Genomic DNA, 22757 nt, shown 5'->3' on the forward strand with positions numbered 1-22757 from the left:
AGTTGTTGTCTCAACCTGGCTCGTGGGAAGAGACAAAGAGCTCTTATAGGACCAGGGCACAAATAATAATATAATAATAATCAATCATTTTGCTCTGTATTTAGCCATCTTACATATAAAACCTTATTTGTTCATCAAAAATGGTTAATACCTTTATTTAACTAGGCAAGTCAGTTAAGAACAAATTCTTATTTTCAATGAAGGCCTAGGAACATTGGGTTAACTGCCTTGTTCAGGGGCAGAACGACAGCTCGGAAATTCGATCTTGCAACCTTTCAGTTACTAGTCCAATGCTCTAACCACTAGGCTACCTACCTCACCACAGATTAATGAGAAGGGTGTGCTTGAAAGGATGCACATAACTCTGCAATGTTTGGTTGTATTGGAGAGAGTCTCAGTCATTTTCCACACACAGTCTGTGTATGTATTTAGTTTTCATGCTAGCGAGGGCCGAGAATCCACTCTCACATAGGTACGTGGTTGCAAAGGGCATCAGTGTCTTAACAGCCGATTTACCAAGGCAGGATACTCTGAGCGCAGCCCTATCCAGAATTCTGGCAACAGCTTCTGATTAAATTCAATTGTCATAGAACCGCTTGTTGCAATTTCGATGAGGTTCTCTTGTTCACATATCGGTAAGTGGACTGGAGGCATGGCATGAAAGGGATAACAAATCCAGTTGTTTGTGTCGTTCGTTTCGGGAAAGTACCTGCGTAATTGCGCACCCAGCCAGGTCAGGTGCTTCGCTATATCACATTTGACATTGTCCGTAAGCTTGTTCATTTGCATACAAAAAATCATACAATGATGGAAAGACCTGTGTGTTGCCCTTGTTAATGCAGACAGAGAAGAGCTCCAACTTCTTAATCATAGTCTCAATTTTGTCAAGATTCAGATCATTCAGGCGAGAAAAAATGTCACACAGATAGTCCAGACATGTGAGAAACTTGTCATCATGCAAGCGGTCAGACAAGTGAAAATGATGGTCAGTAAAGAAAATTTAAGCTCGTCTCTCAATTTTAAAAAATGTGTCAATACTTTTCCCCTTGATAACCAGCATGCTCCTGTATGTTGTAAAGGCATTACATGGTCGTTGCCCATATCATTGCATAATGCAGAAAATACAATAGAATTCAGGGGCCTTGCTATAACAAAGTTAACCATTTTCACTGTAGTGTCCAAAACACCTTTGAAGCTGTCAGGCTTCCCTTGGCAGCCTCTCGTGGATGCTGCAGTGTACCCAAGTGGTGTCAGGAGCAACTGCTTGCACGCGCGTTACCACTCCACTATGTCTCCCTGTCATGGCTTTTGCTCCATCAGTACAGATACCAACAGATCTTTACCACCAAAGTCCATTTGATGTCACAAAGATGTCTAGTACTTAAAAAATATCCTTACCTGTTGTCCTGGTTTCCAGTGGTTTGCAGAAGAGGTTGTCTTCCTTAATTGACCCCCCATAAACGTAACGGACATATACCAGGAGCTGGTATAAGCCACATCTGTTGACTCATCCAGCTGTAATGCATATAATTCACTGGCTTGTAAGTGAAGCAGTAATTGTTTCAAAACATCTGCCATGATACTGATACGTCGTGAAACAGTGATGTTTGATGAAGACATTGTCTATAGTTTTTTGGGGCCTTTCCCCCCAGCATTGACCCAGCCATATCCGCGGCAGCATAAAGAATTAAGTCCTCCACAATAGTATGGGGCTTGCCTGTCCTAGCCACTCGGTAGCTCACCATATATGACGCTTCTAGACCATTCTTTTAAGGGTATCTGTTGCTTTTATACATGTCCTACTACTCGAAAGTCATCTTAATTCTCGCTCAAAAAACTCCTGAGGCTCATTTTTCAAATTGGCATGTTTCGTTTCTAAATGTCTGCGCAAGAGTGATGGAAGGTTTCATCGATTTGTGAGATAGTTATTTTGCACATATAACACACTGTGGCTTAGGAAAGGCACTACTCCCAATATAAGTGAACCCCAAATCAATGTAGTTCTCAACATACAGTATTTGCGCCTCTTCGATGGTCCAACGTCCCTGTCTGTTGTTCGGTGCTTTCCCGGGTAAGGGGCAGTAGCTCATCGGCTGCATCAGATTCACAACTGTCAGTGTCCATGCTAGCCGGGCTAGCAACAAATGTAGAATTACTGATGCTAGCATTGGATGTGCTCATGGAAGCAGAACAACTTGTGTCGTCGACAGGTGCAGGTGTAGTACTGCTGGTAGTAGCAGTTCGAGCAAACAGAATGAGCAGCTATGTTTGGCTACATACCGACGGTTAGTGGAATTCCAGCGAGAATAGGAAAGGAATACACTTTTTGGCCTAAATGCAAAGCCTTTTGGGCCAATTCAACGCATCAGTGAGTAACTGCCTCATTATTTTCAAGCATGGTGATGGCGGCGACATGGTATGGGTATGCTTGACATCAGAAAATACTGGAGTTGGTCAGGATAAAAAAAAAACGGGATGGAGAGAAGCACAGGAAACAGCCTAGAGGAAAACTGCTTCAGTCTGCTTTACACCAGATACTGGGAGATGAATTCACCTGTCAGCCAGACAATAACCTACAACACAAGGCCAAATCTACACTGGAGTTGCTTACCAAGAAGGCAGTGAATGTTCCTGAGTAGCCAAGGTACAGTTTTGACTTAAATCTGCGATAAAATCTATGGCAAGACTTGAGTTGCTGCCATGATCCCCAACATCTTGACAGAGCTTGAGAATTGTTTAACAAATAATGGGCAAGTATTGCACAACCCAGCTGTGCAAAGCTCTTAGAGACTAACCCAAGAAGACTCACAGCTGTAATCAATGCCAAATGAGTTTCTAATGTATTGACTCAGGGAGCTGAATACTAATGCAACGACTATATTTTAGTTATTTAATTTGTCTGAATCTTTAAAAGAATGTTTGAATTCTTCTTCCTCATTGACATTAGAGTATTTTGTGTAGATTGTTGACAAAAAAAGAAAATTCAATCAATTTTAACCACATTTTGTAACACAATTAAAATGTAAGGAAATCCAAGGGATCTGAATAGGCACTGTATCTATCTATTTTCAAACTGGTTTCCAATAGGCCGATGTGGCATGGGGTCATACAGTATCAGTCTATTGGAAAATCTGTATCAATGAAAAGTGTTAAAGACCATCTGGTAATAGATCCATTTAGAATAGCACTGTACATTAGGGATAGTACCTACAGCCTTTAGACAAAAGAGGAATCCTGTATCGGCACCAGATTTAAGATTAGTGAGTTGGTCAAAGTTGACATTTTTCCAGTGTATTTTGGCCTATCAGCGCATCATGGACATACCCAGACTGCCTACACCCACATGCCGCCATGGCAACATTGTCAAAGCATGAGTGCATGCAAGCTCAGCTTGACTTATCCAGCGGGGTTGGGATATCCAGCCGGGTCATGTCTATATGGATATTAATACAAACGTTTAGGCCTATAAATACTGGCTAACCTGTTTATAATAAGCATGCCACTACTCCATTGCTAGTATCATAGTAATACAATCCCATTTGCCACTTATAGCCCCTGTGAAGACAAAGTGGGGCTATTTTTAGTCTATCCAGCGGATGATATCTGGCCTGGTTGGATATTTTTATGAACGACCTCAGCACAGCCTTGCACCGATTCAGATTTGTAGAATATTTTCCACAGCGAGTGTTGGGCATTTATAAATATATCTTGCTCCTGTAGCTCCCTGACACACTTTGTATGACTGCTATGTGTTGCATTTGATACCAAAACCCTGCCACTATGCTGCTGTGGATTAGGGTGGAAGGATTCAGGGGGGTAATTATATCTGTCCACTTGTTGTGGGAAGAAAAAGCCCTGAAGTCCTCGAAAGATGCAGCTTGGTAAGATGTAGAGGCCCATCAAAATCAGCCAAAGCCCCCGCCCTATTTTCTATCTGTTATCTGAGATTGTTTTCAACCAAGGGGACTTGCTTGTTCACCACATTCACATTCCATGCCCTGACCTTTAACCCCAAAGTACAAGTTGTCCCATTATTTAAAGGAGTCCATCTTCAGAGTGATAGTAACTGTGAAACACCTACATCATTTTCAACATTTGATTAATGACCAGCCAACAGTAAAGTTCCTGAGGTTCCAAAATCATATGGCTTGCCATGCTAATTCTATTGTACTTACAAAACATTTTTATTTGTGCCTGAAAATTATACATTAACATGATCGGAAATATAGTATCATTGCTAAAGATTGAGTATGTGTGCACTTTTGATGATAATCAAATGCAGCTTTGTTCAAATACATTGTTTCATATGAAAGCTCACCAGACAGAAGGGTATTTATGCATGATCCCTCACCATACCCTCCATTTAGTCTCTTTGCCTGTTTCTTTTTTTAAATGTCACCTTTATTTAACCAGGTAGGCCAGTTGAGAACAAGTTCTCACTTACAACTGCGACCTGGCCAAAATAAAGCAAAGCAGTGTGACACAAACACAGAGTTACACATGGAATAAACAAACATACAGTCAATAACACAATAGAAAAAAAAGTATATATACAGTGTGTGCAAATGAGGGAGGACAAGGGAGGTAAGGCAATAAATAGGCCACAGTGGCAAAATAATTACAATTTAGCAATTAAACACATGAGTGATATATGTGCAGAAGATGAATGTGCAAGTAGAGATACTGGGGTGCAAAGGAGAAGAAAAAAAATAATAGTATGGGGATGAGGTAGTTGGATGCGCTTTGGTGACAAAACGGATGGCAATGTGATAGACTGCATCCAATTTGCTGATTTTGGCTTGGAGATGCTTAATGTGAGTCTGGAAGGAGAGTTTACAGTCTAACCAGACACCTAGGTATTTGTAGATGTCCACATATTCTAAGTCAGAACCGTCCAGAATAGTGATGCTAGACGGGCGGGCAGGTGCTGGTAGCGATCGGTTGAAGAGCGTGCATTTAGTTTTACTTGCATTTAAGAGCAGTTGAAGGCCACGGAAGGAGAGTTGTATGGCAATGAAGCTCTGTAACGGCAGTTGGAAGGAGAGGACCAAAGCGCAGCGTGGTAAGTGTCCATGTTAAATTTATTCAATAACTGAACACAAACACAAAGTAAACAAAAGAACAACCGAAACAGTCCTGTCTGGTAGAGACACAGAGACAGAAAACAACGACCCACAACTCAAGTGGGAAAAACAGGCTGCCTAAGTATGGTTCTCAATCAGAGACAACGTTTGCCAGCTGCCTCTGATTGGGAACCATACCAGGCCAAACACATAGAAATAGAAAACATTAGAACACAAAACATAGAATGCCCACCCCAACTCACGCCCGACCAAACTAACATAGAGACATAAAAAAGGAACCAAGATCAGGATGTGACAGTACCCCCCCCCCCCGCCCAAAGGTGCGGACTCCGGCCGCAAAACCTAAACCCATAGGGCATCTGTCCGCGGTGGTGGCTCTGGCGCAGGACGTGGACCCCACTCCACCGTAGTCTTGGCCCACTTAAGTTGCGCCTTTGGAGCGGCGACCCTCGCTGCCGACCTCGGACTGGGGACCCTTGCAGCGGGCCCCGAATAGACCGGCATGAAGGGCGACTCTGGCAGCGCCGGAGTGAAGGGCGGCTCTGGCAGCGCCGGAGTGAAGGGCGGCTCTGGCAGCGCCGGTGTGACGGGCGGCAGACTCTGGCAGCGCCGGAGTGAAGGGCGGCTCTGGCAGTGCCGGAGTGACGGGCGGCAGACTGGGAGCGCCGGAGTGACGGGCGGCAGACTCTGGGAGCGCCGGAGTGACGGGCGGCAGACTCTGGGAGCGCCGGAGTGACGGGAGGGAGACTCTGGGAGCGCCGGAGTGACGGGAGGGAGACTCTGGGAGCGCCGGAGTGACGGGAGGGAGACTCTGGGAGCGCCGGAGTGATGGGAGGGAGACTCTGGCAGCGCCGGAGTGACGGGAGGGAGACTCTGGCAGCGCCGGAGTGACGGGAGGGAGACTCTGGCAGCGCCGGAGTGACGGGAGGGAGACTCTGGCAGCGCCGGAGTGACGGGAGGGAGACTCTGGCAGCGCCGGAGTGACGGGAGGGAGACTCTGTAGCGCACTGGGCTAAGAACGCGTACTGGGGACACCGTGCGCTCCACCGTGTGCTCCATAATTAGATAGGTTGATTTTGCAAATACACCAAAGCCTTCTTTCTTCATTATAAGAAAGGTTACTGTAGTGTCACTTGTCATTTCTTTCTCTTTGGGTGAGTGAAGTGTTTTTTCTTGACTGTTTTCACACACTATGACACCAGTCACCTTTAAACCTGCAGAGGGGAAACACAAACAGAGGATCTTAGAGATGACAACGGGTCATGAGGAGAATGTTTTCAACCAGTCAACCACTGTGTGTGGAGTTTGAAAGGTCTTTATAACTTTGAGATATGCTGAGATATGCAGTGCATTCATGTTACTAAGATTTATAGTGACAGTACTAGGATATTACAGTCACATTATTGGCAACAGAACTGCTCTAGTCCTATCTAAAGAGACTCTGCCTTTGTGGTGCTTGCAACATCGCCCAATTAAATTGTGTTTTGGAATGTGGTAAAAACAACAACCTTGAAAACCGAGAAAAGACACAAGATATGCTGTTCTGTGTTCACCCGTGAGTTCCAGGTGGTCACTATGGACGTCACAGAGCCTGATCAGAGTACTCTTCCTCAGACTCTTCCTAGTAACTCAGTGCTTCTAGTACATGTTGGGAGTGGGACCTCTGGCTGAGTTGTTCACAGACCCTCCAAACAGAAAGACCCTCCTGACAGACATACCCTCTAGACAGACGGACCGACAGACCCTGCAGACAGAGAGTTTCACGTGACTTGATGTGACGTAAAAACAGAGGCACTGAAAGGGAGGGAATGAACCGATTCCTCTTTGAAAAGCTAATGAACTGCCTTTAAAATTAAACTCACATGACAAATATAACTTATTGCTTTCTTCATTCACACTTGGACTGGAGGTGAGGACAATATAATAATATATTTTTCCAAAACATGGCCAAACCCCCATTACACATTATTCATGTCCTCATTATCATGGCCAAAGTACAAGTATCCAGTTTCAGGTAAAAATGACTCCAGGTGACAGAATGCAGTGAAATTTCTCATAGTGGAATGCAGTGACTCACTCAGGTTGATCCTGTTACGGTGCGTGAATGAGGACCCAAAAGCGAATCAACTTAAACAGAGCTTCTTTAATTACCAAACATAGGTAGGCTCAGATGGACCGGCAGATTCCGACAGGACAGGACAAGGTTACAGCAAACATGACGACAGTCTGGTTCAGGCATGAATGACACAAACAAACAAGAATCCGACAAGGACAGGAGCAGAAACAGAGAGAGATATTGGGACCTAATCAGAGGGAAAAAGGGAACAGGTGGGGAACGGGGTGAATGGGTAGTTAGAGGAGACAAGGGACAGCTGGGGGAAAGCGGGGGAGAAAAGGTAACCTAACACGACCAGCAGAGGGAGACAGGGTGAAGGGAAAGGACAGAGACAAGACAACATGACAGTACATGACAGATCCAGTGAACGGTACGGATCCCCATATTTATCTAGTAGCCGAGCGACTGACTTCACCATGGGGCAGGGTTTGCCTCCGAGTTGGTCTGACAAGGTTTCCATGCTTTGTGATGGCATGCAACAAAATTAATCTGGACAGGTGAGGTGTTCCCAGCCATTCGCAAGGTTTAACATTTTCAATCAATCTTTTAAATAACACAATGTGTTTGTAATTGAGAAGTTACCTCCTACACTTTGTGAAATAAAATTGTATTTGTCGCATACTCCAAATTCACCTTACAGTGAAATGCTTACTTATAAGCCCCTAACCAACAATGCAGTTAAAAAAAATACAAATAAGAATAAGAAATAAAAGGAACAAGTAATTAAAGAGCAGCAGTAAAGTAACAATAGAGAGACTATATATAGGGTCATTGTCCTGCTGCAAGGTGAATCTCCATCCCAGTCTCAAATCTCTGGACTGAAACAGGTTTCCCTCAAGAATTCCCCTGTATTTAGCCCCATCCATCATTCCTTAAATTCTGAACAGTTTCCCAGTCCCTGCTGATGAAAAACATCCCCACAGCATGATGCTGCCACCACCATGCTTCACTGGGGTGATGAGGTGTTGGGTTTGCGCCAGACATAGCGTTCTCCTTGTTGGCCAAAAAGCTCAATTTTAGGCTCATCTGACCAGAGTACCCTTTTCATATGTTTGGGGAGTCTCCCAAATAGCCTTTAGGCGAACACCAAACGTGATTGCTTATTTTTTTCTTAAATCATTGGCTTTCTTTCTGGCCACTCTTCCATAATCCCAGCTCTGTAGAGTGTATGGTTTAAAGTGGTCCTATGGACAGATATTCAAATCTCCACTGTGGAGCTTTGCAGCTCCTTCAGGGTTATCTTTGCTCTCTTTGTTGCCTCTCTGATTAATGCCCTCCTTGCCTGGTCCGTGAGTTTAAGTGAGCAGCCCTCTCTTGGCAGGGTTGTTGTGGTGCCATATCCTTTCCATTTTTTTAAATCATGGATTTAATGGTGTTCCTTGGGATGTTCAAAGTTTCTGAATTTTTTTTCAAAACCCAACCCTGATTTGTACTTCTCCACAACTTTGTCCCTGACCTGTTTGGAAAGCTCCTTGGTCTTCATGGTGCCGCTTGTGTCATGTTCGTCAAATTGATGAGACCAAGGCGCAGTGTGATAAGCATACATTCTTCTTTTAATTAACAAATAAACACTAAACAAACTAACAAATAAACAAAACGACCGTGACACTATATAACACGAGTGCTGACAGGCAACTACACATAGACAATAACCCACAAAACCAAAATGGAAAATGGCAACCTAAATAGGATCCCCAATCAGAGACAACGATAAACAGATGCCTCTAATTGGGAACCAATTCAGGCCACCATATACCTACATTTACCTAGACAAACCAAAACCCCATAGATATACAAAAAACTCTAGACAAGACAAAAACACACATACCACCCTGACCCTGACCTAACCAAAATAATAAGGAAAACAAAGATAGAAGATGCTGAGTGATGATGCAGACTCTGGGACCTTTCGGAACAGGTGTACAGTTTACATACACCTTAGCTAAACACATTTAAACTTGGTTTTTCACAATTCCTGACATTTAATCCTAGTAAAAATTCCCTGTCTTAGGTCAGTTAGGATCACCACTTTATTTTAAGAATGTGAAATGTCAGAATAATAGTAGAGAGAATGATTTATTTCAGCTTGTATTTCTTTCATCACATTCCCAGTGGGTCAGAAGTTTACATACACTCAATTAGTTTTTGGTAGCATTGCCACAAGCTTCCCACAATAAGTTGGGTGAATTTTGGCCCATTCCTCCTGACAGAGCTGGTGCAACTGAGTCGGGTTTGTAGGCCTCCTTGCTAGCACAAGCTTTTTCAGTTCTGCCCACATATTTTCTACAGGATTGATGTCAGGGCTTTGTGATGGCCACTCCAATACCTTGACTTTGTTGTCCTTAAGCCATTTTGCAACAACTGGAAGTATGCTTAGGGTCATTGTCCATTTGGAAGACCCATTTGCGACCAAGCTTTAATTTCCTGACTGAGGTCTTGAGATGTTGCTTCAATATATCCATATAATTTTCCTTCCTCATGAAGCCATCTATTTTGTGAAGTGCACCAGTCCCTCCTGCAGCAAAGCACCCCCACAACATGATGCTGCCACCCCCGTGCTTCACGGTTGGGATGGTGTTCTTCGGCTTGCAAGCCTCCGAAGGTCATTATGGCCAAACAGTTCTATTTTTGTTTAATCAGACCAAAGGACATTTCTACAAAATGTATGATCTTTGTCCCCATGTGCAGCTGCAAACTGTACTCTGGCTTTTTTAATGGCGGTTTTGGAACGGTGGCTTCTTCCTTGCTGAGCGGCCTTTCAGGTTATGTCGATATAGGACTCGCTTTACTGTGGATATAGATACTTTTGTACCTGTTTCTCCAGCATCTTCACAAGGTCCTTTGCTGTTGTTCTGGGATTGATTTGCACTTTTTGTACCGAAGTACAATCATCTCTAGGAGACAGAACCTCCTTCCTGAACGGCCTGGTCCCATGGTGTTTATACGGCCTCCTTCCTGAACGGCCTGGTCCCATGGTGTTTATACTTGCGTACTATTGGAAGCAAAGAGGCACTGAGTTTGAAGGTAGGCCTTGAAATACATCCACAGGTACACCTCCAAATGACTCAAATTATGTCAATTTGCCTATCAGAAGCGTCTAAAGCCATGACGTCATTTTCTGGAATTTTCCAAGCTGTTTAAAGGCACAGTCAACTTAGTGTATGTAAACTTCTGGAATTGTGATACAGTGAATTATTAGTGAAATAATCTGTCTGTAAACAATTGTTGGAAAAATTACTTGTGTCATGCACAAAGTAGATGTCCTAACCGACTTGCCAAAACTATAGTTTGTTAACAAGAAATTTGTGGCATGGTTGAAAAACAAGTTTTAATGACTCCAACCTAAGTGTACGTATGTAAACCTCCGACTTCAACTGTATATAGGTGGACAGGTGGACTTTATGTAAGTAATTATGTGACTTCTGAAGGTAATTGGTTGCACCAGATCTTATTTAGGGTCTTCATAGCAAAGGGGGTGAATACACTTTTAAGTTCTTTATTTTTTTGCATTTTTTTAAACAAGTAAGTTTTTTCATTTCACTTCACCAATTTGGACTATTTTGTGTATGTCCATTACATGAAATTCAAATAAAAATACATTTAAATTACAGTTTGTAATGCAACAAAATAGGAAAAACGCCAAGGGGATGAATACTTTTTCAAGGCACTGTAAACTTCTTTCACAACTCCACACACATAATAACGTTATGCATCAAATTCTACTGATAAGACATGTTATCCTCAAATAATCCAAAGTCATGTTATCCTCGTTCCCAACGAGACATGCTAATCTCAATGTTAACGAGACATGTTATCCTCGTTACTAACGAGACATGTTATCCTCTGAAACATGTTAGCCTTCTGATTATTGAGACATGTTATCCTGTACTGTAGAACCAATGGCGGTGTCGGAAAAACCTTAGATAACATTACCGATTAAAAAAACTCACAGAACTGGTTGGGGCATTCATTCACCTCTTTCACACATGAAATGCATCCTCAACAATTCTCTATTTGGGGTAACTTATTTTTTTAACTTATTGTGTTCATAGTGTTGCTGCTACTGTCTCTTATGACCGAAAATAACTTCTGGACATCAGAAAAGCGATTACTCACCACGGACTGGAAGACACTTTTTCCTTTAACGAGTCAGACAAGAAGGATATCCTGCTTTCACTGGAACAGGCCCAGTGTCACGGATCCCCCCGGTACTGATGCTCATTCTGTTCACCAGTTCCGGAGGTCTAAGTCACCGGCTTTCTAGGCTTCACTGAACGGCATTCATTATCATCAACCCCGGACTGTCTTGTCTGATTACACACACCTGGTTCCCATTTCCCCTGATTAGTATGTTATATATGTGCCCTCTGTTCCCTCTCTCCGTTATCGTTTCCACGTCCATTGGTGGTGCGAGTACCTATGCGTTGGTGCAGCTGTTATGCTGCGTGCTATATATATATATATTGTGTATTACGGGAATCGTCCCATGGCGTTCAACAAGGTTTACCCTCGCTCTTTTGTTTGGGTACAGCCCAGTGTTTTTGAATACGTGTTTGTTTTGGGTGTATTAAAAACCCCTATTGTGTAATCCTGCGCCTGTCTCCAAAATCATTTATTCCGGCGTGACACCCAGATCCACGCCTTTTGTGTGAAGAAAAGACGCCAGAAACGAAACCGCATATCGGGCACCCTTATGAGAATCCGGAGTAAACTTCCATTGCCTTCCATTCTTCTTGCTAACGTGCAATCATTGGAAAATATGATAGTGCACAATGTCTAATATTACATTAAGATTATCCTACCAGCGGGACATTAAAAACTTTAGCATCTTATGTTTCACAGAGACATGGCTGATCGAAGATACGGACAATATAGAGCTGGTGGGATTTTCCATGCACCGGCAGAACAGAGACGCTACCTCTGGTAACAAGAGGGGTGGGGGTGTGTGTTTCAAGTTTCAAGATATTGCTCACCTGGGGTAGAGTACCTTATGATACGCTGTAGACCACACTATCTACCAAGAGAGTCCTCATCTGTATTATTCATATCCGTCTATTTACCACCACAAAGCGAAGCTTGCACTAAGACCACTCTCAACCAACTCTATAAGGCCATAAGCAAAGAAGAAAATGCTCACCAGAAGCGGTGCACCGAGTAGCCGGGGGACTTTAATGCAGGCAAACTTAAGTTTTACCAAATTTTTACCAGCATGTCACATGTGCAACCAGGGGGGGGGGGGAAATCCTAGACCACCTTTACGCCACACACAGAGATGCATACAAAGCTCTCCCCCCTCCCTCCATTTGGCAAATCAGACCATAATTCTATCCTCCTGATTCCTGCTTACAAGCAAAAACTAAAGCAGGAAGTAACAGTGACTTGCTCAATATGGAAGTGGATAGATGATGCGGATGCTACACTACAGGACTGTTTTGCTAGCACAGACTGGAATATGTTCTGGGATTCATCCAATGGCATTGAGTAATACACCACCTCAGTCATCGGCTTCATCAATAAGTGCATCGATGACATCATCCCCACAGTGACTGTATGTACATATCCCAACCAGAAGCCATGGATTATAGGCAACATCTGCATCGAGCTAAAGTCTAGAGCTGCCGCTTTCAAGGAGCGGGAGCCTAATCCGGATGCTTATAAGAAATCCCACTATGCCCTCACACACACCATCAAACAAGCAAAGCGTCAATAAAGGATTAAAATTGATTCCTACTACACCTTCATCAAGTTCTGACGACACAACAGTGGTAGGATCACAGACACCGATGAGACGGCCTATAGGTAGGAGGTCAGAGAACTGGCAGTGTGGTGCTAGGACAACAACCTCTCCCTCAATGTGAGCAAGACTAAGGAGATGATCGTGGACTACAGGAAAAGGCGGACCGAACAGGCCCCCATTAACATCGATGGAGCTGTAGTGGAGCGGGTCGAGAGTTTCAAGTTCCTTGGTGTCCGCATCCCCAACAAACTATCATGGTCCAAACATACCAAGACAGTCATGAAGAGGGCACCACAAAACCTTTTCCCCCTCAGGAGACTGAAAATATTTGCCATGGGTCACCCAAATCATCAATAGGTTCTACAGCTGCACCATCGAGAGCATCCTGACCGGTTGCATCACCGCCTATTATGGCAACTGCTTGGCATCTGACCGTAAAGCGCTACAGAGGGTAGTGCGAACGACCCAGTACATCACTGGGGCCAAGCTTCCTGCCATCCAGGACCTATATAATAGGCGGTGTCAGAGGAATGCCCATAAAATTGTCAGACTCAAGTCACCCAAGTTAAAGACTGTTTTCTCTGCTACCGCACGACAAGCAGTACCGGAGCGACAAGTCTAGGACCAAAAGGCTCCTCAACAGCTTCTAGCCCCAAGCCATTAGACTGCCGAACAATTCATAAAATCGCCACCGGACAATTTATATTGACCTCCCCTCCCCGCATCCCTTTTGTACACTGCTGCTACTCGCTGTTTGCTTGTATGCAGTCACTTCGCTCCCACCTACATATACAGATGACCTCAATTAGCCTGTGCCCTCGCACACTGACTCGGTACCGGTGCCCCCTGTATATAGCCTCGTTATTGTTCTTCTTATTGTTACTTTTTTATTATTACTTTTCATTTTAGTCTAATTGGTAAATATTTTCTTCTTATTGAACCACACTGTTGGTTAAGGGCTTGTAAGTAAGCATTTCCCGGTAAAGTCTACACTTCTTGTATTCGGCGCATGTGACAAATAAAGTTTGATTTGATTTGAAATGTAATTTTAATGGTAAAATTCTTGAATGCAAAATTCTCTTAACATTAGCTGGAAATGTGGAAATGGAAAACAAAATGGTAATGGAAATGAAAAGGCCTTATGGTTGCGCTTGAGGAAAGGTCGTGGTCACCAAATCAATAGGTTTCTTCCACTTGGGGTATTGATTGTGCACAACAAATTTGATGGAAATCCAGCCATTACTTTGAGATAGATCTTGTTCTCAGCCTGTGGGCATCATGTATGTAGTGATCCAATATCCATAGCCATTCAAAAGTTATAACTGGCCCTTGCTCAGCCTTACTCACCAAGAGCCCAGCGCCAAGCCTTCTTGCTAGGAAAGTCACTGATCAAGTGTTTGAAGTTCAGCTTTCTAGCTAACTGACTTTCAATGGACAGCATGGCAAGACTGCAAAGCCTTTCCTGGGACATAGTGGACCTCAAATCTTTTTTTTAATCAGTTTTAGCTTACTGAAAGCTCTCTCGCCACCAGCACCAGTCACAGGTTGTGTACAAAATATACATAATGCAATGCACACTTCTCCAAAAATGCTTTGCAGCTGCATCTTACCAATTGCATTCAGAAGACCAAGAGGGGAGGAAAGTAGCAGCATATACAGTGTTCAGGTGTCTTACTTCATTTTGAAACTCAGGTGTGAGATCTCTGTAATACTTCATGATCAGTGGTTGGCATACAGAAGGGGCTTTTATCCTCACTAATCTGCCCAACATTCAGAACAACAGAAAATGATTCTACAACTTTGGCAGTGGTGTGGAACCTGGTGTCCAAGTCACTTATGATATTGTACATATCAGTAAAAAACACTGTTCCGAAACACCGTTGCTACACTGTCCTGAGCTGTCTCCTCTTGAGAGGTCTCATCATGGAATCTCTTCCTTTTCCTCTGGCGGCTGTGTTTCTTGCTATATTGAGATACAACATCCATTTGCGTAGCAATCAGTGTTGCCTCAGACAAGAGAAACTCCCATCCATCTCTAAGAGTCTGCATATTTCCTTTAAGGCTCTGATATTGGCTGCCTCTGTGTCAAGTGAGATTTTTCCTGACTGGAGAATCACATTCCTTTAATCAACACATTGCAGTACCTGCAATTATGCCAACTGACATGTCATTCAACAGAATGCTGCTTATCTCCTTCTTCAGTTGGGAGTAGAGCTGGTTCAGGGGGATGGGGAGAGAGGGCTGTTGAGCCTGAAGCTGCATCTGTTGGGCCTGGGACAACTGATTTAGTATGAATAGCTTGCTAAAAGTTTGCCTGCATTGATTAAATGTCAGCTAAAAGATAAGCAAAATGTTAGGGGAGCAAAAGTAGCCTATTTCACTATGGACTAAGCTAACAGGTTCATTTCCACCACTCGCAGACTACACCCACCTTCCTTTGTGAAAAATTGGGTAACATACCGTTGCCCTTTATTTTCTCTCTCCTGTCTTCTTCTCGTTGGAAGACAGATTTTTCTTTAGGAAGCAGAGACATGATGCTCCACTGGCACTCCTCACTCGCAATTCACTGCTTGCAAGTACCGTTCGCGCCTGGTTTGGGGGCAGGACCGATTAAACTAAAGCTGATTAAACAGCATGATCATAACACAGGTACACCTTGTGCTGGGGACAATAAAAAGCATCTCTAAAATGTACAGTTTTGTCACACAACACAATGCCAGATGTCTCAAATAGAAGCGTGCAATTGGCATGCTGACTGCAAGAATGTCCACCAGTACTTATGGGCAGGCATAAACTACAGACAAGGAACAGAATTGCATTTTATTGATGGCAATTTGTATGCACAGAGATGCCGTGACAAGATCCTGAGGCCCATTGTCGTGCCATTCATCTGCCGCCATCACTTCATGTTTCAGCATGATAATGCAGGGTCCCATGTAACAAGGATCTGTATAGCATTCCTGGAAGCTGAAAATGTCCCAGTTCTTCCATGTCCTGCATACTCACCAGACATGTCAACCATTGAGCATGTTTGGGATGCTCTGGATCGACGTGTCCGACAGCCTGTTCCAGTTCCCGCCAATATCCAGCAACTTCACACAGCCAGTGAAGAGGAGTGGGACAACATTCCACGGGCCACAATCAACAGCCTGATCAACTCTATGTAAAGGAGATGTGTTGAGCTGCATGAGGCAAATGATGGTCACACCAGATACTGACAGGTTTTCTGATCCACGCCCCTACTTTTTTTTTTTAAGGTATCTGTATTCCCAGTCATGTGAAATCCATAGATTAGGGCCTAATGAATTATTTTCAATTGACTAACTTCCTTATATGTAACTCAGTAAAATCTTTGAAATTGTTGCATGTTGCGTTTATATTTTGGTTCAGTGTAGTTTATACAATGGAGCATTAATTGATTAAAATGTAATTAGAGCATCCAGATCAGGGATTTTGTGCTCAGAGTGAACTAAGAGGAAGGGGAGAATGCTGTTGAGTAATACATCAATGTAAAATGATGCTGTATGAGCTTGAAAAATAGTAATACAGTTAAATAAACACCACAGAGCGACAAACAAATTGAACACAAATAATTACAATGATATATAATGAAGTGTAATTAAGTGTAATTAATTGTTTAGGCTACAAGTGTTTAATCACAAATGAAATGTGTAAAGTAGTAAGTGACAAGACATGTCGCTAGTTTTGCTAGACATTTTATACATAAAAGGATAAGTAGCATATTGTTTTAAAATATGTGCGTGCTGTTCTCCTCCCAGTAAACAACAGCTGATTCAAAGGAGGTGTGGCAGATCTCAAAACTCTTCCGCAAAGGACTCCGGTAGGATAATCTTGTGCTTCCTCTCCGAGCAGAGGCTATCAAGCAGGCGAGGACACTCCTCCATTCGCCTAACTAATTGGTCTTTTCTCATCTCTCCTGCGTAGTCTCTCCCCTCATTTTGAAAAAGGCCAAACGTAATCGAGGAGAAGCGGCAAGGAGAGTCAACTTGGATGAAAATGCGCTTATATGAAATAACAAGCTCCTTTTCCACTCGCGTGTCATCAGAAAATTTACGTTTACAGTGTTGAATCCCAAAATAAATGTGTAAAGTCATGACAACAAATTAAGTCAGTTGTGTAAGTCAAATTGGAATTAGTAACATCATACGTTTAGCAAAATCTTAACATATTGTACATTTAGCTAATTCGTAACATCATACGAATTGTAATTCATAACATATCAAACGAAATGGATGATGGACATCCACAAATAATACATACACCATTTAGTATATGTTACATTTCATATTGTATCTTTGATATAATTACTGAATAATATGAAATGCTCTGAGACCAGGTTGGGTCAGAGAGGAAAGATAGAGGAGTTGAGGATGGTATTTTGTCCAAACGAGAATCTTCCTACAATCGCCACACCAGATTTTCTCTTTGAACCTGGGATTCAAACCAGCAACCCTGTTTTCTGGCTTCAGTTAGAACTGTCTAAGAGTGCCTGCCGAAACCAGGGACCTTTAGACACTGTGTTAACTTCATAAGTTAACTTAAGAAGCTAACCTTCTCCAGACGAGCTTCAATGCCATACAAGTCTCCTTCCGTGGCCTCCAACTGCTCGTAAATGCAAGTTTAAAAACTAAATGCATGCTCTTCAACTGATCGCTGCCCGCACCTGCACGCCCGTCCAGCATCACTAGTCTGGACGGTTCTGACTCAAGAGTGTGTGGACAACTACAAATATCTAGATGTCTGGCCAGACTGTGAACTCTCCTTACAGACTCACATTAAGCATCGGCTTCCTATTTCGCAACAAAGCATCCTTCACGCATGCTGCCAAACATACCCTCGTATGGCTTGTTCTCAAATAGCCTACCTGGTTAAATAAAGGTTAAATCAATTAAAAAATCAGTCTAACGCTCTCCCAACTGAGCTATTTCGGCTGCATTTCGGCCCCATATCAATTACTCATACTTTTCTAAGGTCTTGGATTGGCTGCCAGGACAATTAATGTTTTCTACTCATTTTTCTCATAGAAAGACAATGCTGCCAGCTGCTGGTCCCCTGGCAAACTCACACATATCTCGTGTTAGAATTTGTATACTTACTACAGGTACAAAAAGGAGCCTCAGTGGATCTGGAGTCATCTTGCTAACATACACAGGTTCTCAATGTGTAATGGAAGTTCGAGAACTACTCAGATGTTATTTTATCCATTGTCCATGAGAGGGTGGTAGTGAACACATCAAATTTGCACTTACCCTTCGGGATGACGCAATATTCATGTCGTCTATAACTCACCAATTAATTCTTTATAGCTGATATATAAGTTAAAGTATTGCTTACAAACACCATTTTAACGCATTCATTGTAACAATGCTCTCCTTTTATTTTGTCTAACCATAACTGTATGTAGGTATCATTTCTACTGCATAAAGGCATTTTACAATTTAAAAAATTCTGCTGAATTGTCGAAATGTAAAAGACATAGCAGAGGATGGTTTCGATCCATCGACCTCTGGGTTATGGGCCCAGCACGCTTCCGCTGCGCCACTCTGCTGACTGTCTCAATGTGGAGGAAGTGTAGCCTTTAACCCTGTGGGACCAACTCATTGCATATGCAATGAAGATCTGAGGCTCTCTGATGAGCATTTGAAAAGAACAATACTTATTTCACTGCCATAGTAAAATAAGTATAGACAAATCTAACGAAAAACTGCATATCATTAAACGTATTAATTTTATATCAAGTCATTTATTTACAACCACATTTAAGTGAGAAAAACAACTCAAATGCTATTTCACACATTTTATACTATTTTGGACAAATATAAAATAAGGCATCTGATGAAAAAAAAAAAATTTTTCCCCAGACGTATGTTATAAACAATGGCCTTTCTTATTCAGTGTCAGGGCCACTTCCCCAGTCATTAGGTTTACATTTGATTTGAGAAACATTTTCTGTTCTCTTTGCAAATGCCATTAATCAGGTATACTTTCAATGAAATAAGATATGACCTTGTGTTTTATTGCTTATTTACTTGTATAATAAAGGATACAATGCTTGTTTATTATAGTGTGCAAAACTGAAGATCTAGTGAAGATATAACTAGTGTGTGTTTAGTATTTCTGCCTACAACACAGACTCAAACATGATACAAGGGATTTCTGTTAGATGAAAATAATACAATGGCAGCATAGGAGATACATTTGCCATTTACTCAACATAAACAGAACAACCAGTCCAGTTAGCATGTCAGGAGAGAAACATTAAGCCTACTCCTGGACTAAGGAGAATGTTCTATTGATCCATCAGGGCGGTCAGCTTGTCCTTGCATTGGATATCAGACACTGGTTGACCACCTCCAGATGCTGGGAGTTCTCGAGGGCAGCGGCCACTCTCTCTTTGTCTGCCAGCTGTTTGTTGACTGGAACAAAAACAAAGGGTTTAGTTCGGGGCAATTCCACAATAACTGAGTGATGCTGACACTTTGATATTTCACTTTAAAATATGTAAAACAAAACCCAATGATTGCAAAGTTAAACAACCCATACAACTCTATGCAAAAGGACTACTTTTTACAATTTTCACAAAAACGCAGTTACTTCAATAACAGTGCATATGCAAAGTTCCATAACATAATTTTCAGCATAAAGCACAAATTGTCATTCTGTTACCAAAGTTTGCATCTGCACTGTTGCTCAAGTAAAGGTGTTTTTGTACAATTTTCTGTGGAAATTGTTAAAAAGTAGGCCTTGTGGATCGAGTTGTATGGTTTGCTTAACTTTGCATTCATTGGTTTTTGTTTGACATAGTTTAAAGTGAAAATTCAGTCTCAGTATCACCGTTACTGTGGAATTGATATTAGGGCTTCTCGAAAGGGGTAGTCTACAATAGTCGTCTTGAAGGCGTGATTGTTTGTCTCAGCCTCAATGTTGAGTTACTTCAGAGGCATGTCACTTTACCTGCATCTTCTGAGGTATGCGTCCCAGGAGTGATGTGCACATCAATCTGCAGAGATATGATTAGGCATAGACGGTACATGACCCACTATATTAATGTTAAATGTTCAGACAATTAAATAATATTAAAGCTTGCTCTGACAGCTCACAAGCACTTAAATTCTTTCACCCACCTTAAACTTTTCTGGTAGGGATCGCAGCAGCTTGACTTTGATGGACAGGCCTATGATAGTTGCCATGCTGCAGTGGGGTATAGTGGGGGTGAACTCCACACCCACAGTGTTTTCTTGGTCATCTACCTGTAAAGAAAAATCAAGTTGGTTTTATTAGGATAACACAGTATAGGCTATCTGCTTTCCTTAGTAGCTACACAGGTATGTCTGTGTCGAACTTCTACATGGGGGAAAAGTTGAGAAAGAAGTTTAACTCACGCGCACTCGCACTTGTTCCACGACATTCAATTCCTCGGGGGACAGTGGGTGTTCAGGATCATTAATGGATCTGATGAGATGTAGCACGGGTTAAGGTGAAATTTGACAACACAATGTTGAGTAATTAGCTTTAATAAAGAATGAAGCATCATATGCAAAGTTGATTGGTATGACATTGAACGCTCAATTGATGTATATTTTAACTAGCTACACCGAAAGGATATCAAATATTTATCTGTCGTCGATGGGATCAGCAACATCTTCGTCTTCGTCCTTTGCGGTCTGAAGTCTCTCGCCTGTTCGTTGAAAAATCAAGGGATTTGCGTTCTCTAAACCGGTCCCCACTGACATTTGTGATGTTGCAATTACAGAAATATGGTATACTTGTTTGCGCTATCGTTTTTTACTCTGGACCACGGGAGTGAACGATCGACTTCCGGAAACGGTAGACGTCAAAACGTACGCAGGCGCATCCCTGCGATTTAGTGTCATCTTGGATTTCCAGATGTATCCAGCAGATGGCAGTATTCTCATCTTAAATTCTGTATTGTGTGAACTTTAAGGTTAATCTATAAATGGTAAAGTTACACAGAAGCAAGAAAATAATGATCCAAGTAAAACAATGTTCATACTAAAATGTTTCATAAATAACAGTAATTCAATTAGCCCTCTTACACGTGTATTGTGAATCCCAGGAAAGTAGCTTTTTACCATAGACTCAAATGTTAAACTCTAGGTAATTTCTTTAGTAGCAGTATAAATAACATATGACTCAGAATACCAACTGCAATGCACCATTTCAAAGTCAAGCCTAACCCATAATTGTACAATTAATCACCTGTGTCTGTGTGCGTTGGAACATGTTTGAAAATGTTTAAAGTCCAGTTTAAACTGTACTTTCACTATGTATGTTTATAGTATTAATAGCAGTCGACAAATTCAATGTTGTTATGTCCAGATTTGGAGTGATACATGGCATAAATTACCATCTTGGGTGATTTCTTTTACTGTGCCAAATAATCTAAATAGCTTAAAGACATTAGCTCTTAGAAATACTGGGCACACTATTGAAATACCCCAAACCCATTTGTTGATTGTCACCAATGCAAACAATAACATTGAAAACCACTACTGAAAAACCTTGGTAATATATCACTAAGGACTTCCTTTAATCTGAATGCAAACTGACCTTCTCTCTGTCCATCTTGTCAACAGCTGTTGAAAAAACTTTCTGGTTTGCTAGCTCCAGTAGACAATGAGCCTCCCTTGTACCCTAAAGCCTGTCTCAGGCTGAAATACCTGTTTAGATGGAACCTGATAACACACCTTCCTTATACCATTTGCATGAACCCAGCTTGGCTGTGAGCTCATAGGAGGCAGCAGTATCTTGTTGAACTTTATTCAACCCCTGTAAATGATCATATTGTATCCTAAACCAACAAAACACATTCACCTGAATTACAAGAACTGTGATTATGCAAGTATTTCAGTATCAAAGCCTGTAAAGTAAAAGTACAGTCTACCAACTGAAATTCTCAAGCTAGTCCTCATCCCCTTTTGTATTTAAGTTACTCATTCATCAGCAGTGTCAGAGGGATTAGTTCAGTGAGACAGTTAGCTGAACAACCCACATTGTGTCAACAATAACAATTAAGGTAAAGGCAGGCAGGAGTCTTGGGTGTGGTTAGTTTGCTCTAGGCTAAGTGCTGGGCTGCTAGCCATTCCTCCAGGGACACTTATCAGCATGCTATCCTTGCCCTAGTCTTTGCTGGCCCAGGCAATACTATGTACAAGTAACTTTTCACCTTATGCAAATAAAGAGAGGAGTCAGGAGACTGCCAAAAAGGTGTGCCATCTCTCTACAGGTGGAAGGAAGGCCAAGACAGACAGAGAGGATAAAATCCTTTTAGCCCTAGAATGTGGGGTCAGGTAGCATGTGAGGGATTTTTTTTCATCCCACTGAACCCACCCTTTCAGTAGGTAAAGAGAGACTTTCAACACAGTTTCTGCATGACACTCCACAGTGACATCACAGCAGCTTTGAGAACTGGTTGAGAGTGCCTCAGGGGCTGAAACACCTGTGAGCCTGGAGTCCTGCAATTGAGACAGCGTGGGTCCTGTCTGGGTGCACTGTTGCAAGAGTGCCATTTCATCTCAATACTCCGTGTGGAGCAGAGTAGATTCACAGACACCGTCATCATGCCTGAAGCCGTGAAGTTTAATGTAGCTCTCCTGGAGACAGGAGGTCCCATCCACACATTCCAGGAAAACAAAAACCCAGGCACAACACAATACACGTCTGGTCTATCCCCGGCCCTGGCCGTTGCTCTAGACAAATCTGAAAATGCTGTAAAGCTTGGGGCTAGTTAATCCGGGAAATAAAAGGATGCTAGCTATTTAGAAACATGATTCCATAA

At 42.3% G+C, this 22757-nt stretch overlaps 1 protein-coding gene across 1 annotated transcript; it reads right to left on the minus strand.

Moving 5' to 3' along the window:
- Positions 1-18681: 18681 nt before the first annotated feature.
- LOC110526290 (cytosolic iron-sulfur assembly component 2B-like) lies at positions 18682-22538 on the minus strand. Its single transcript, XM_090239448.1, has 6 exons — positions 22527-22538; positions 21530-21579; positions 20341-20410; positions 20083-20208; positions 19913-19958; positions 18682-19374 (listed from the first exon to the last, which is right to left on the minus strand). Exons 1-6 carry the CDS (start codon positions 22536-22538, stop codon positions 19268-19270), a joined length of 411 nt encoding a protein of 136 aa, XP_090095574.1. The 3' UTR covers positions 18682-19267.
- Between the last annotated feature and the right edge of the window lie 219 nt (positions 22539-22757).

The sequence above is a fragment of the Oncorhynchus mykiss genome, chromosome 6 (genome assembly GCF_057628025.1).
Source record: "Oncorhynchus mykiss isolate SJ-2025 chromosome 6, ASM5762802v1, whole genome shotgun sequence".
Classification (NCBI taxonomy): domain Eukaryota; kingdom Metazoa; phylum Chordata; class Actinopteri; order Salmoniformes; family Salmonidae; genus Oncorhynchus; species Oncorhynchus mykiss.

What these genes read in the sequence shown, in the direction of transcription:
- LOC110526290 (XM_090239448.1), bottom strand. An exon ending in TGGAACAAGTGCGAGTGCGC is followed by an intron (nt 20,209 to 20,340) that starts GTGAGTTAAACT and finishes TTTTCTTTACAG; the next exon opens with GTAGATGACCAAGAAAACAC. An exon ending in GCATACCTCAGAAGATGCAG is followed by an intron (nt 19,375 to 19,912) that starts GTAAAGTGACAT and finishes TTTTTGTTCCAG; the next exon opens with TCAACAAACAGCTGGCAGAC.